The sequence below is a fragment of the Galleria mellonella genome, unplaced genomic scaffold (assembly GCF_026898425.1).
Source record: "Galleria mellonella isolate WM207_F2 unplaced genomic scaffold, CSIRO_AGI_GalMel_v1 utg64, whole genome shotgun sequence".
In the NCBI taxonomy this organism is placed as follows: Eukaryota; Metazoa; Arthropoda; class Insecta; order Lepidoptera; family Pyralidae; genus Galleria; species Galleria mellonella.
In genome coordinates, this window is record NW_026442133.1 from 4,384,365 (window position 1) to 4,399,423 (window position 15,059).

Sequence of the window (15,059 nt, forward strand, 5' to 3'; positions counted from 1 at the left end):
ATGGTAATTAATGCGGACTACCAGTCTAATTTCTAGAAATATACCCTGTCCGGTCGACCTCCAAGTGGTCTCTCCTGGAAACTTGTGCTAAATTCAAGATGCATTCATCACGATGGGCTAACTAATCTGCCTTTTCAGGGGGGAAAGGGATTGTTAGTAATGGGATCTAATAGTTCCATTGCTAGCAATGTACCCTCATCAGGTCGACCTCCACGCGATTCCCCCTGGAAATCATCGTGGTTAATTCTTACGGAATTCTTCACGATGGGCTAACTGACCTGCTTTCACCCTCACCTATCACTAATCACTAGTGCCCCGCCAGCGTATACCAATAGCGCAGGTGGGATTAGCATTCTATTTTCACCCATTAAAAAAAGACCTCCCTTTTTATTCTCACCTATCATTCCTCACTGATATCCCGTCAACGTATGCCGTTAGCACAGGCCGGGATTACCATTCCATTATCACCCATTATAAAAAATGGGGCTGTTAGACCACTATTACTAACATTTCCTTTCTCCCCTATTATCTTGAGCTCAGATATGTATGTAGACTTTAAAAAACATACATAATAATATAGAAAATTGAATAGAATGTCTTCTACCAATTTCAAGGCGGGTTAGAGAAGCATCATTTGAATGAAAAGATCCTGGGCACAACTCTGGAGGCTTTCATGATGTCTATGATATTATGCTCTCGCCAAAAATAATACAAATCTTACTACCCTTGCAGTGCTCATAAACTCTACCAGCACAATCTTTGAACCCCTACAAATTATTTTATAAGCACAACCACTGCTCCTTTTTAAATCAGCTTGCCTTTGTCAATCATTAAAATAAGTTTCGCACTTCACACATTTATTCGTAAAAACTAATGAGACAAGATAAATAGGTAGCCAATTTTAATTAACATGAAGAGCTTAAATATGATCTAACCTTGTTTAAGAAAAGAATAAATTAATAAGTTTATAATGTAGTCTAACTACATACTTCAGGTTATTGAAAAAGTACCTATATGTTCCATTATGGAAAACATATTTTTCTATATTTAAGAAGGTGCTTAATCAATATTTAGTACTTGAACCTAGTCTCTGTTATCATACTTAGCATCCACGATTTTTTTAGGTAATATAAATATGATAAAGGTATGGCATGAATGATCCAATATCTACAACTTGCACTGAAAGTAGATTTATTTACAAATGACAACGACAGTTCTGTATTTTACAGACGACTGTTATCGATTTTCCGGTATCCATCTTGTGAGGAGAGCTTTATTCATAGTCTGCGCCAGTAGAACAATATTTAAAGTACCAATAAATTAAAACTATGATTTACCATAGATTGATCACTTATAACTAGGTATAATTGTAAGAAAAACAAATATCTAATTCGCAGTTAGACAGTTAGTTCAATCTAATATAATATATGAATACTGTTTACTACGTAATTTAGTACCCTACATTGAATTGTGTAAATAGAACTTGTTTGACACTAAGACCATAATTGTTACCAGATGCACGGCTTTTTCGACAATAATTTAGAGAAAATGTACCCACCTCAAAATTGCCTGATGCACACCTCAGGATACGAATGAAGCTCCACAAAGACGTTTAAAAGTATGTATGCGCCTTTATAAGGGATCAAGCTCCTGAAATGTAATAAATACGCCAATGATAGGCTAATTGTTGCAATTTTGGCAAATATCTCGTGTTTTTTATGTAACTTATAATGCCAAACCTACTGACGGCCCACTTGATAGAAAATAGTAATCGTCGTTTATAGACATAAGCAGTACCATAGAGATAACAGAATATATTGTTTCGGCCACGAAATCCCCATGCGTTGCCATTTCTGAGGACTAAAGCGGTATAACTTTTCCTCTCTCTCTCTCTCTTCGTTTACTTCATTACTGAAGGTCGGTTCATTGAAAAGTATTTGTTGTCTCTCTTATGATGTTATTCCATTTTGCACGGACTTCAGCTTCTCGCAGGGCAGCTGCAATTGACAGGCCCGTAACGGCGGTTACTTGGTCCGACCATCGACTAGGCGATCGTCCGCGTGGTCTTTTTCTCTCTGTCTTGCCTACAACCATTAGTTTTTTCAGATTGTCGGACTGTCGTTGACCAATATGACTGAAGTATCCAAGAATCCTCCGATAGCAGATTGTCCAGAGGCTATCTTTTATGTGGAGTTGCGTCAGGATAGATATATTTGTGCGCTTTGCTGTCCATAGAATTCGCAACATCCTTCGCTAGCATCACATCTCAAGAGCATCAATCTTTTTCCTCTCCTTTACTCTTATTGTCCATGACTCAACTCCATACAAAAATATCCTGTTCTGCCAAATGCACGTTAATTTATTTATTGTGGTGTTAGCTATTGAGTCCTTCTTCTGTTTTCTCGCTCGCTTCCTCCTTCGTTGGTTAATAGAGATCCTAGGTCGACGAACTCACTCACAAACTCTAGATCAGAGAGTTCACCAGTCTATCTGCTTTAGTTGGCTGGTTCTATCGACGATGAATGAATTTTGTCTTTGATATGTTGATATGCTTTTATATCCTGTAAATTCACTACCATATCTCATTCTTCAAACCGAAACAGCCATGCAAACACAACTGCTTTACGGTTTAAACACGAATGCGACAGTGGTATGCAAACGACTTTTGTATAAAATTTCACTCTGGTAGTGTTGAGAAACCGATTAAACCATACGATAGCATTAATTGAATTTAAAGCTCAGATTTAGATGTAAACTCTCCTAGAACATAGGAATGACTATAAATACGAGTCAATTGTATCCACCTACGTTTACACAGTTTCGTTCCGGGAATATCCTTGTGACTCTTATGTGCTACAACATAAGGGATAAATTTGATTTTTAGATCTGCAATATAACATTTGTACTACTATACGACTGTACGCAGAATCAACAGCGTTCCAATCCAACTTACAATCGCGTAATATCTATCTACTTTGATAGGACTCAGTTTGTATATGTATATTTATTTACTTTATTTTATTCTGTGGGTTAACTGGATTGTTAATCGTTAATTTCATTCAAGATATTTATAACTGAATAAATACATCGTGTATCAAATATAAAATATAATTGCGAAGGTTAATATCTCGATACTTGCGTACAACATGAAAAGGAATGGCAGTTATGCCATTTTTGTATTGCGAATGTGAAAATGTCAAAGTTCGTTCGTCCTTTGGATAGTGGTGGTGGTGTTGTGTTGTTTTGTGACGATAAATATTGAATTAAAATTGTACATTTACGAAAAGGTGCTGTGTGAAATGGTGAAATATTATGGAGTTTCAGGTATCATTTTCTTTTTTCCAAACTAAACGTAAACTATCTACCTATCTATTTACGTAAATTTTGTGTTAGAAAAACCAGTTTTTAATCGGTATAATTATATATTTTTTTTATTATTTTGTATTAAGTTATATATACAATAACAACCATTTAATTTCTCAATATTGAGCACATCTTACTCTTACTAGGTTGACCAGCGGTTTGTTATAGGATTTTGAGGTGCCCTAACACTATTGAATTAATATGCTTTATTATTAAATTCTTGTAGGTAGGCATATTGGTGTTCATACTTTTACTATCAGTATGCTTAATTGTGTCGAATAAGATGATAAGTCATATTTATTTGTCAGTTCTTGAAATGATCTAAAATAAATGTTTACATGATTAATTAGTATTTATCTGCATGATGGATATATACTGGATCTAACTCTGAGGTATCATCCTATAAATTTATGCCTTAAATTTTAATTTAATAGTTTAGCAAAATTTATATGGTATGGACCATCGTGTAGCAGTTGTAATGCAATTTACTAAAAATTATGTTTATACTTGTTCTCAGAATAACTATTTTGCTGTAATATACAATGAAATTAAATGTTATTTCAAGACATAAAGAGTGCTTTGGAATCAATTTCATTGATTACCTGGGCTAAATAGAAACTTTATTAATTTGATGATAGTCAAGGTTAAGGTACTAAGAGGTAATATTTATAATATTGCTAAGGAATACTAGGGATTATGATTACAATCTAGATTGTATTGGCTTGACAATATTTATAATATTGGCAGTGATTACTAGGGATTATGACTTTAATTCATTCAGTCAATTAATTTTTAGCAAGTGTTACTGCTATCAATGTTTTTAATTTGGCACAATATGGCATCGTTTTATATTATTGTATGTAAGTTATTAATATAATCCTAAACTTTCATTGTTATAGTAATTGCTTTATGTATTCATATGGAATTTTATATACACAATTTCATATTTGAATAATAATACTAAAAATATGTGTGCAGATAATTGTGATAAAATTATCTGCACTTAAACCTTGTTTTTCATAATAGAATTAATACTATAAACATTAATTTTTAAAATACAAAATATATTTTATTTTTACTTATGGTCTCTGTTTTTAAACTTCAATACATATTTTAAATTAATTTTTTTTTTTGTTACAGATAATGCATAAAATTTGGGAATGGGGAATAAGTAAATAAAAACAAGATGCTTATAAAAGAGTACAGAATACCTCTGCCTCTTACGGTGGAGGAATATCGCATTGCACAGCTTTATATGATAGCAAAAAAAAGTAGGGAAGAAAGTTCTGGTGAAGGAAGTGGTGTGGAGATTCTTGTCAATGAACCTTATGAAGATGGCCCTGGAGGTAAAGGTCAGTATACTCAGAAAATATACCATGTCGGAAGTCACTTACCTGGTTGGTTTAAAAGCTTACTTCCAAAATCAGCCTTAACAGTTTCTGAGGAGGCTTGGAATGCCTACCCATATACCAAAACAAGATATACATGTCCATTTGTTGAAAAATTTTCATTAGAAATAGAGACTTACTATTATGCTGACAATGGCCACCAAGAAAATGTCTTCAAATTAACTGGAAGTGATTTAAAAAATAGAATAGTTGATATCATAGATGTTGTTAAAGATCAGTTGTATGGTGCAGATTACATAAAAGAAGAAGATCCCAAGTTGTTTGTTTCACAAAAATGTAATAGAGGGCCTTTAACAGACACATGGTTAGATGATTATTGGAAAGAAGTTCGAGATAAACCACAACCTCTTCCAAATGGAAAGTCACTTATGTGTGCATACAAACTCTGCAGAGTAGAATTTCGATATTGGGGTATGCAGACAAAATTAGAGAAATTTATACATGATGTAGCATTGAGGAAAACTATGTTAAGAGCTCATCGACAGGCTTGGGCATGGCAGGATGAATGGCATGGTCTGACAATGGAAGACATTCGCGAAATAGAGAGACAGACACAGTTAGCTCTTCAGAAGAAAATGGCAGGAGAGACAAGTGATGAGTTAGATCTCTCTGAAGATAATTCGAAATCACTTGCAGCTACAATGAGCAGTCTAGAAAAAAATGAAGATGTACCAACTCCTATGGTTACAAAAAAGAACAATGCTGAAAAACGGATTCAAAAACATTTGACTCCTGAAGGTACACCACCATCTGAACACAAAAATTCTAAATCAAATCTTAGATCATCTTCTTCTGGTTCAATAAAAAGTTTGCAGGCTCAAGTTGCCAACTGGCGAATGGAAACATTAGTTAGAGAATCAGAAACTGAGACGGGTTCTGAAGACGAGTTTTATGATTGTGAATCATCATTTAATAAGTGGTCCTCATTATGTTCTCTTGATGAAGCGGATATTGATATATCTCCAACTCAAGGAGATCAATCTAATGAAGATAGTATATTTAATCCTACATTTTTGAAGAGAGTTACTTCAGAAAGGGGATCTCGAAGATTAGTTACTTTACAAAGTCATCAAAGTATAGATGGTTGCCCTGATACTCCAGTGCATAGTTCTTGCCCAATTACTGTATTGATATTGGTATTTCATGCTGGAAGCGTTTTGGATGCGAATGTCGATATGACAGCTAAAAAATCTGATGTAACTACATTCAAAGGTGCATTTGAATCTGTGATGCGTCAGCATTATCCGACATTGGTAGGTCATGTTACAATGAAATTAGTCGCGTGTCCTTCTGTTTGCACAGAAGCCCTTGGTGTTCTCTCCACTTTAAGCCCATATAGTTTTGATTGTTCTCCATCCTCCTTGGAGACACCATCACTAACAAATGATCTCATACCTATTGGTGCTATACCATTAATTGCTACATCCTCTCTTGAATATGCAGAATCTGTAACAAAAACAATAAATTCCGCCAATGCTGTATTCAACGAATTTATTAAATCTGATGATGGTAAAGGATTTAATGGTCAAGTTTGTATTGTAGGTGATAGTATGGGATCAGTGTTAGCTTATGACGCTCTATGTCGAACTGTACAGTATCAATCACGACATGACAGTGAAAACAGTATTTTAGATACTGAAATAACTATTCCAAGTGATCCAACTGAACACTATTTAAATAAATCTCATTTACAAGCACCAACACCTAGAAGAAGATCTTCTTCCACTAGCGAAAATCATGTGAAATTCGAATTCGAGGTTAGTGATTTTTTTACATTCGGTAGTCCTCTATCGCTTATATTAGCTTCAAGAAAAATATCTGATGACAAAACACGTGACATTATTAAACCCCCTGTTCAACAGGTATTTAATTTATTTCACCCTACTGATCCAGTTGCTTCAAGGTTAGAACCCTTACTGTCTGCGAGATTTACTAATTTACCACCCATAAACGTTGCTCGTTACGCCAAATACCCATTAGGTAATGGTCAACCATATCATTTAATGGAATTAATTCAAAGTCATCCTCAACTATTTGGAGATCATTTACAAATGCCACCGACACCAGTTTTACGTAGGCTTTCAGAAGCATCTGTTCAAAGTACAGTTAGTGGTTTGGTGGATAACATTCCTTTAATTACAATGAATGCCTTGCAACAAAAGTGGTGGGGTTCGAAACGATTAGATTATGCTCTGTATTGTCCAGAAGGTTTAACTAATTTTCCCACAAATGCTCTACCACATTTATTCCATGCTAGTTATTGGGAAAGTTCAGATGTCATAGCATTCATTCTACGTCAAATAGGTCATTTTGATTTAGCCTTGTACGGTCATTCGGAAGACAAAGAATGCCCAATGTTTAAGCCTGGGCAGGAAAGAGAAAAGTGGATGAGAAAAAGAACGTCTGTAAAATTGAAAAATGTTGCTGCCAATCACAGAGCAAATGATGTAATCGTTAAAGAGAATACTCCACAAACTTTCATAGCTAGATTTATGTATGGGCCTTTAGATATGATAACATTGACCGGAGAAAAGGTTGATATCTATATGATGAAAGATCCGCCAGCTGGTGAGTGGACATTGATGTCTACTGCAGTTACAGATAAGACAGGAAGGGTTTTGTATACAATACCAGAAAAGCAAAGTGTAGGTTGTGGTATATATCCTATTAGGGCCGTGGTAAGAGGCGATCATACTAGTTGCAATTTTCATCTCGCTGTAGTTCCTCCACAAACGGAATGTATTGTTTTCAGTATTGATGGTTCATTTACAGCCAGCGTTTCTGTTACTGGTCGAGATCCAAAAGTTAGAGCTGGTGCCGTAGACGTGGTGCGTTTCTGGCAAGACTTGGGTTATCTTATACTTTACATAACTGGTAGACCTGACATGCAACAGAGAAAAGTTGTGTCTTGGTTAGCTGAACATAACTTTCCACATGGATTAGTCTTTTTCTCTGACGGGTTTTCAACCGACCCATTAGGACACAAAGCTGCACATTTGAATAGTCTTATTAATGATCATGGTATAATTTTGCATGCGGCTTACGGTTCAGGGAAAGATATAAGCGTTTATCATAATTGCGGGTTGTCTCCAAAGCAAATATACGCCATAGGCCGGATCAGTAAAAAATATATTAATTTAGCAACTACTTTGAATGATGGCTATGCGTCTCATTTAGCTGATCTAAAACAGCCGGGCGCTGTCAGAGCCGCTAGAGGTAATGCTCGGCTTCTTGTACCACGTCGGTTACTCGCGCCTGTCAGCAATACCGCTGTTAACCGTAATCGGCGCTAATTGCATTTATGCAGTAGTTTCTTTTTTTTTTTCTTACTAAAAAGTACACTCCTTGAATGTTGTGCTTATTGTTATCGAGTGAGAATATTGTTTTTAAAATTTTCTTTCGAAATATCTACAAAAGTTATTTGATGTACAAATTATTCTGTGTATAACAACTTCCCAGCTAATAGACCTAGCATTATTAGACGGATTAATTGTTTTCAACATTTTCTTACAGAAGTTTTATATTCATTGTAGAACTACATACAATGTTGGTAAGCTAATGTGCTTATCAATTAGTAGTCACTGTGTACCTAACTATTCATAAATTTAAGCAAAAATATTGCTTGTTTAATACCTGTTTTGACTTACATATTTTAAGATCTTGTTACATCTCTATTATAATAATTAATAATTAGACTACTTTGGTACATACAGACATGTTTGGAGGATAATGAATCTCTTTACTATCATGAACAATGCTCTATCTAGTCTTGTAAATTCCTAATTACATGTAACATGTACATAATTTAATCTTATATTCTGTCGTTTTAGAATGACGTGCGTTCGATTCTAATGCTAAAAAATGTAAAGAATATTAAACTATTTCGACTACTATTTCGAATTTTACATACAACCGAATGTCTATAATCTCAATTGTACTTAATATTTTATAAAGTTATTTAAGTGAAAATTATTTAATAACATACTTCATTAAAATAAATTTAAAAAGATATCATATAATATCTGATATTGTCATTGTAGCTATTTTTTTTTCCTAAGAATTATATTAAATAATATTTTATTAAAAATTAAGCGCATTACATTTTTTTATATTTATATATATATATTATATTTATATATATATATATATATATATATATATATATATATATATATTTTGAATTTATATTAGTTGTAAAACAAATCGCAATATTAATTTTATATATCTCGTATCGCATCCTAAATATTTGTTTATATAATATTTATATTATTATTGTTATTATACCTACTGCAAAATGGTGTTTAATGCAAACAACATTCATATGAAACGACGTGAGTCGGCGCACATTGGAGCATATTTTATAGTGGGATAAAGTAAAACTGTGTATAGATACGTGTTTTCCTCGGAATCCGGTCAGCAACACGCACATTGCACTGACATCTAATTTGTTGCACGGATGGATTGGCACGTATACACTGGGAATCACTACATTGTAGGTACTTGGCACTATTAGTTATACGATTTCGGCACGTCCCTTTTATCGAAAATAACAATGCTGTAAGTAAATAACTAAACTAAAAATTATACACTAGCGATCGGCCCCAGCTTCGTTAGTTTATATTTACATTAGTTTATATTATTACTGTATTTCTAAATAACCTAACTTAAAAAAGTCATGTTACCTAAAACTACTAATTGTGCCAAAAACACCTAAATGTATTTTTTATAGACGTGGTTGGCTGTCGACGAATACTTGTGCATCGACGCAGTGCGACGCGCACTGAAACGCGTATTTTGTAAAATAAATTTCGTGCATCATGCAAAATGCCGTATACCTAAAATAAAAAAAAACTACCTAATCATAAAAAAATAATAACTAACTAACTAACTAATAAATAACTAAATATAAATAAAAAGAGACAACTCAAGACAGACAGTAAAAATTGTAGAACAAAAAAAAAAATTGATTTAATAATTGAATGTTTCGATTTGTTACTAATTTAATTTAGAAACTATTTCTGTGATAATTTCAACAAAACTTGTTTATTTTATGTTCTATAAAAACTGACAATACTGTTGAAGTTCAGCAGTAAAAATTTTTTATACCGTGAATGTGAAAGTGTATTAACCTCATACAAGTCCGAAAACCAGCAATATTGTATTAATAATGGTATTCTATTACTGCCTCTATATGTGTAGTGAATTTTACTCATTTGGCATTGTAGAATACGCTCTAATTTATTTTTTAGGCATTTTTTATTGCGTAGGTATGATAGTCCGAAATTTAATGATAGTATTTATATAAAAAGTTACTTAAAATCATTATAACTGTATTTATAATGAAATTGAACAATATTTCCCAAGGAGCGTAGTCGAAATCCTTATTTTCTTACGAAAATTATGAATGTAAATTAGTTAGTTTCCTATGTGTTACTTCTTAGCAACTTCACAGCTTAATTAAAATAGAAATTTGGCTTTCACGTAATATTTGTCGTGAAAGAGAACAAAAGCCACTTTTTGCTATAGTATTGCTGACAAAGTTGTGGGCACAGCTAGTATGATTTTTTAATATTACATACAAAATTCATTACCCAAATACATAACGACGCAGTTTGTATTAACAATATTGAAAATTAATTTCATATTTCGACTATGAATGTACCCTGGTGTATTGTTCGGTTTCATAAGATACTGTCACTGGGTTTCCCTTTCAGTTTCACCTTTATACATTAGAGATGTGAATTGTATCTATTCATTCATACCACAACGTTTATACAGTATTATACCTATCATCAAATAACTTGAACACAATCACATTATTTGCGCAGTAACCATTTTAAGTAAGAGTACTTACATACTTATAAAAGTATCTTCTGTGCAAACTCCATTGTCTATGATTTTGTTCAAGTCGTTTGTCGCTAACTTTAATCTGTTATATAAGAAATTGATATTATATAGTTAGTATTATTAATCTAAGATTTATTTAATATATTATTATTTAATCGATGTATGTATTTAAATAAGAAGTAACTTAGTAATTTTTGGTGGTTATAAATAAAGCATTCCGGATTCAAATGTCACAAAATGCATTACATTTGTATTAAATAGTTATATAGTAATAGTTCCCTAAGTCATTAACTAAATGGGCAATATCATGTTCAATTTTATAATTGAATATTATATATTGTTAATATTATATACATAATCCAAATGTGAAATTATTTTTCTAGTTTACCATTTTAGTTCTGGAAGAACTTTAAATAAGTAAATTATATTAATTACCTACATAATAATAATCATAAAATATAATTATTATTATATATATATATATAAATGTTCGTTGTAAGTACATTCCTGTTTCAGAGATATTTCTATTGTTATGATGATTATTAAATTTTTAATTAATTGTGGTTATAAATTTAATGATAGTATTAGACCGTAGTTTGTGGATAATGTAATTTGTATTCACATTAGGCGTTAAGTATTATGTATTATTAATTTTGAAATATCTATGTTTCTATGAAATTTTATTACATAGGTTACTTATTTGGCATTTACGAGTATATATTATATTAATTCAACTCGAATATTTGCAACGTTCTTTCCCATTTTACTTTCCTAATAACTATTGGCTTAAATATATTTCTTATGAAATGTAAAGGCTGTGTCAAAGTGAATGCACCTAACTAAATTTATATTGCAGTACATCGTCTTTTAAATTAAGTTTATTATAGGTGAGGTAACTAAAATATTTGCCTATCTATCTCTCGATCGTATTTTCTGCAATATTCACATATTGCAAACTGTGGATGCTTCCCCTATTCCGTTCCAGTGACGTACAGCGATGTTATTGTAGTATTACGCCTTGTGTAGGCAGATACCTATCTACGATTTTACTTGACACGTGTGATTTGTAACTCTATATCATTATATGTGTTCCTTACGTAACTACGGGGTAGTAGGAGAGTAGTGAATAAATCTATTTTCTTGTTTAGTACATAATCTATCTAATCTTATTTCGTACCTCTAAGTGGATTTCTCCAATGCTTGCATCGTATCGTCATCTATATGGGGTACGTTTTATCGAGTTTGTTTCATTTACTATAAAGATTTATTCCGATAAAATATTTCAAATTATCTTATAAAATATTAATAATTAGTAACATCATTTATATCGAAATTACCAACATCTGCATCTCAGTTGCTACGGCTATAATAGTTTATTAAAACTCCTGAAAATTGGCTATGTTCCCAAGATAACAACCTTGGACAATGCTCTTGGGAAATTTGCTTCCACGCACAGCTTAATCTATTTAACAGCAAGTAATTTGTTGGCCGTACATTATAAAGTCTGTAGTCATCCATATAACCATCCCTGTGCTACATAAGCCAGAATATAGGATATAACTGCAACTGAAACTTTATGTGGCTTCCCGCGAGGCCAGCCTGTCTTCTAAATTTATCTGATTGCCGATGATTCAGTGACGATGTTCAAACTGTTATAATTTATAATTGGAAAAAGTTATAAATTTAAATCGTAAATAAATTTAAAAACGTAGCAGGCAGTAGGTCGGACAGTTCATCTGTAAACAACTCTTAAACGAACGAACTAAAGAAATAATAAATAGATTAATCACATAGAGATCAATAGATATTAAATTATGAAATTTTGTACACAGGTGCTCTTTGTTTGTGTAGGAAAATACTAAGGTAGAATTTTTTTAAATATCATTCCTAAGTTGGCGGTGAGTACAGGTACCTTACCTAGCCTGCATTAGTGACAGTAACGTTGTCTACTTGGTTTTACTGCTAAAAACCAAACATAGATTGTCTGATAAAATCTCGAGAAACAGGTTTTAAGTGAAGGGTTGATTTTAATGTCCCCGAAGGAATGAGATATAAGAATGTGTAGACAATTTATATAATCTGGCAATGAAAAATAACCGTAATATTAAAAAAAAAATGGTACTGATTATATCCTGTAATTAGATATTTGTTTGTATATGCAAAACGCATATGCTGTAGAGCTAATGTACCTAGATATCTGCAAGTTATAGACGCTGTAAGATAATAAAAGCGACGGAATAGCTGGAGTCCACAGATCACTAAATGTTTAGATATCTATTTATGAGCCTGTTAGTAGTAATTCGTCTTCTTTCATCTTAGTAAAAATATAATTAAAGATTATGTATAAATTTTCCATATTTACTTAATTTACACACTTGTGTACGTCATCGGTCGTGTGCAGTTTCCATGCTAATAAAAGCCTGAAGTCTATTTTGGTGATACTATAAAAGTATAATCGATCTTCATTCGCCTTCAATGTAATAGGTACCTATTTATTATAATACTGTGCTCGTACATTGTAACTGTAGTAATTTACTCGTATTACAATTACATAGTACAAGCTTTACATTGTTTGGATGACACTGTATGTCCAATGGTATTTATACACATGCCTACATATTAGCTGTCAAGTTCGATATGGCGTTCACACAGCCAATTTGTATTTTCTCATGGGACTGAACTATCTTACCACAGTAAAAATATATTCTATTTAAGCCCCAGGTACTAAGTCGTTAATCAAGTTTTTGCGTATTGTGTGCACAGACATATTCTAGTGAGTTTTTTTTTATTAATTATAAGTATGTATTTACCAATTAATTATTATGGTTGCCCTTTTTAATTCAATATTTAAAATTTACAACAATATAAACATTGTCAGTATTCTACTTTTATTTAATTTGAAAATGTATTATTGTGTAGGGTTCTTCAAATACGGTAGGTACCTAATGTAAATGTTGAATTAGATATACTTATTTGGAAACTTGTTAATTTGACGTCCTACTTACCTAGTGCTGTGCTAGCTTAAAATTATTTTCTATTTATGTGCGTGTACCTAAATGTGTGGGTAAAATAAATTATTGTTGTTGGCCATTGTTGTTTCATTATTCTATAGAAATAACATTATATAAAATACTTAGCAATTTTAATCTTCATTAATAAATGGTGAATTTAAGCTCTTGTGTGGCTAGAGGCGTGGGTTCGAAATTCTTTTTTTTTTTCAATAATCTGAGGTTTTAACCATTCGTTAAAATAGTACAACTATTTTATCAACGGTTTAGGCTGCGTCGATTCAAATAAATATTATTTCTATTTAACAAAAAGAAAAAATATTTATTCGATAATATATATTCGAATAATAATCTGTTACATATTCCGTCCATATACAAAATTTTATTTAAATCAGTTAAACTTTTTATTTCTGGTGTCCATTGACCGGGACAAAAGTAAAAGCCTTGTCGTTATCCATTCTAAGCAGGACGTGTATACCAAATTTCATATTGATTGGCTGCCACCAAAAAATAACAAACTTACTTTCACATTTATAATAATAGATATACCTAAGTAAGGATAGCTCACATTGATAAGAACTGCGGATATTCGCTCAATTTTTTTAAAAAGCTTACTCTAAGCCTATTTTATGGTCTGGTTTATGAGTACTTGGCCTCTATTGACACCAACTTTCAATAGTACTCAGTCCCCGCTTTATTTCCGCCCTAGAACGTAACGTACTATTCTCTGCATGTTGATTAACATGCAGAGTAACTATATACTTATATTCGATAATACACTATAATCAACAGATATTTTACGTACGTTTACATAGATTTATATACCTTCATTCCAGCATTGCGATTGCGGTCTCATCTGAAACTGTAATGCTACTCTCGCCTGCGCTACCGGCATAACTAGCAGAGTATAGATATAGCTGAGAATGAAATCAGGTACTTTAGCCTAGTGACAAATATATCAGGAATCAACCACGACGGGTTATAGGAACGACTACGTAAAGATCGACCTGATCACTTCCTTTCCCATCCCCCTGCATTGAATTTGGCGACCCCATATTCCCTCAACCTCTACAGTCTCCATTGGAAAGTGTGGAGTCAGCGTAAGAAAGAGCTGCACTCTTTCTTACTGTGACTCCACAGTTTTGATGATTATCTTCATACATTTTAAAACGCCTTCATTCTATCTTTCTCGTTTATAAGCATACACATCGAGGTATTATAAATATATATTATACCTATATCATTATCAAATAACACTAAATCGATAAGTATAGTAATGAAGTGATTTATCATATGTGGTCTAATGAGGCTGCTTGCGGTGTTAATACAGGACCACATACATGTAGCTAGCTGTATACATTTTCAGCAGTTATAAAAATGTGGAGATTTCAAATTTTCAATTCTGAATGGATTTTGACGATTAATTTTTTGC

At 32.5% G+C, this 15,059-nt stretch overlaps 1 protein-coding gene across 2 annotated transcripts; it reads left to right on the top strand.

The window, feature by feature from the left end:
- Positions 1 to 2,929: 2,929 nt before the first annotated feature.
- On the top strand, positions 2,930 to 8,867 carry LOC113512417 (protein retinal degeneration B). 2 transcript variants are annotated; one of them, XM_026896301.3, is made up of 2 exons: positions 2,930 to 3,324; positions 4,504 to 8,867. In XM_026896301.3, the coding sequence occupies exon 2, from the start codon at positions 4,550 to 4,552 to the stop codon at positions 8,063 to 8,065; it is 3,516 nt and encodes a 1,171-aa protein (XP_026752102.2). In that variant the 5' UTR covers positions 2,930 to 3,324; positions 4,504 to 4,549; the 3' UTR covers positions 8,066 to 8,867. The 2 variants fall into 2 exon arrangements, with proteins under 2 accessions (XP_026752102.2, XP_031770772.2); XM_031914912.2 differs by lacking the exon at positions 2,930 to 3,324 and adding an exon at positions 3,846 to 4,022.
- The last annotated feature ends 6,192 nt before the right edge of the window (positions 8,868 to 15,059 follow it).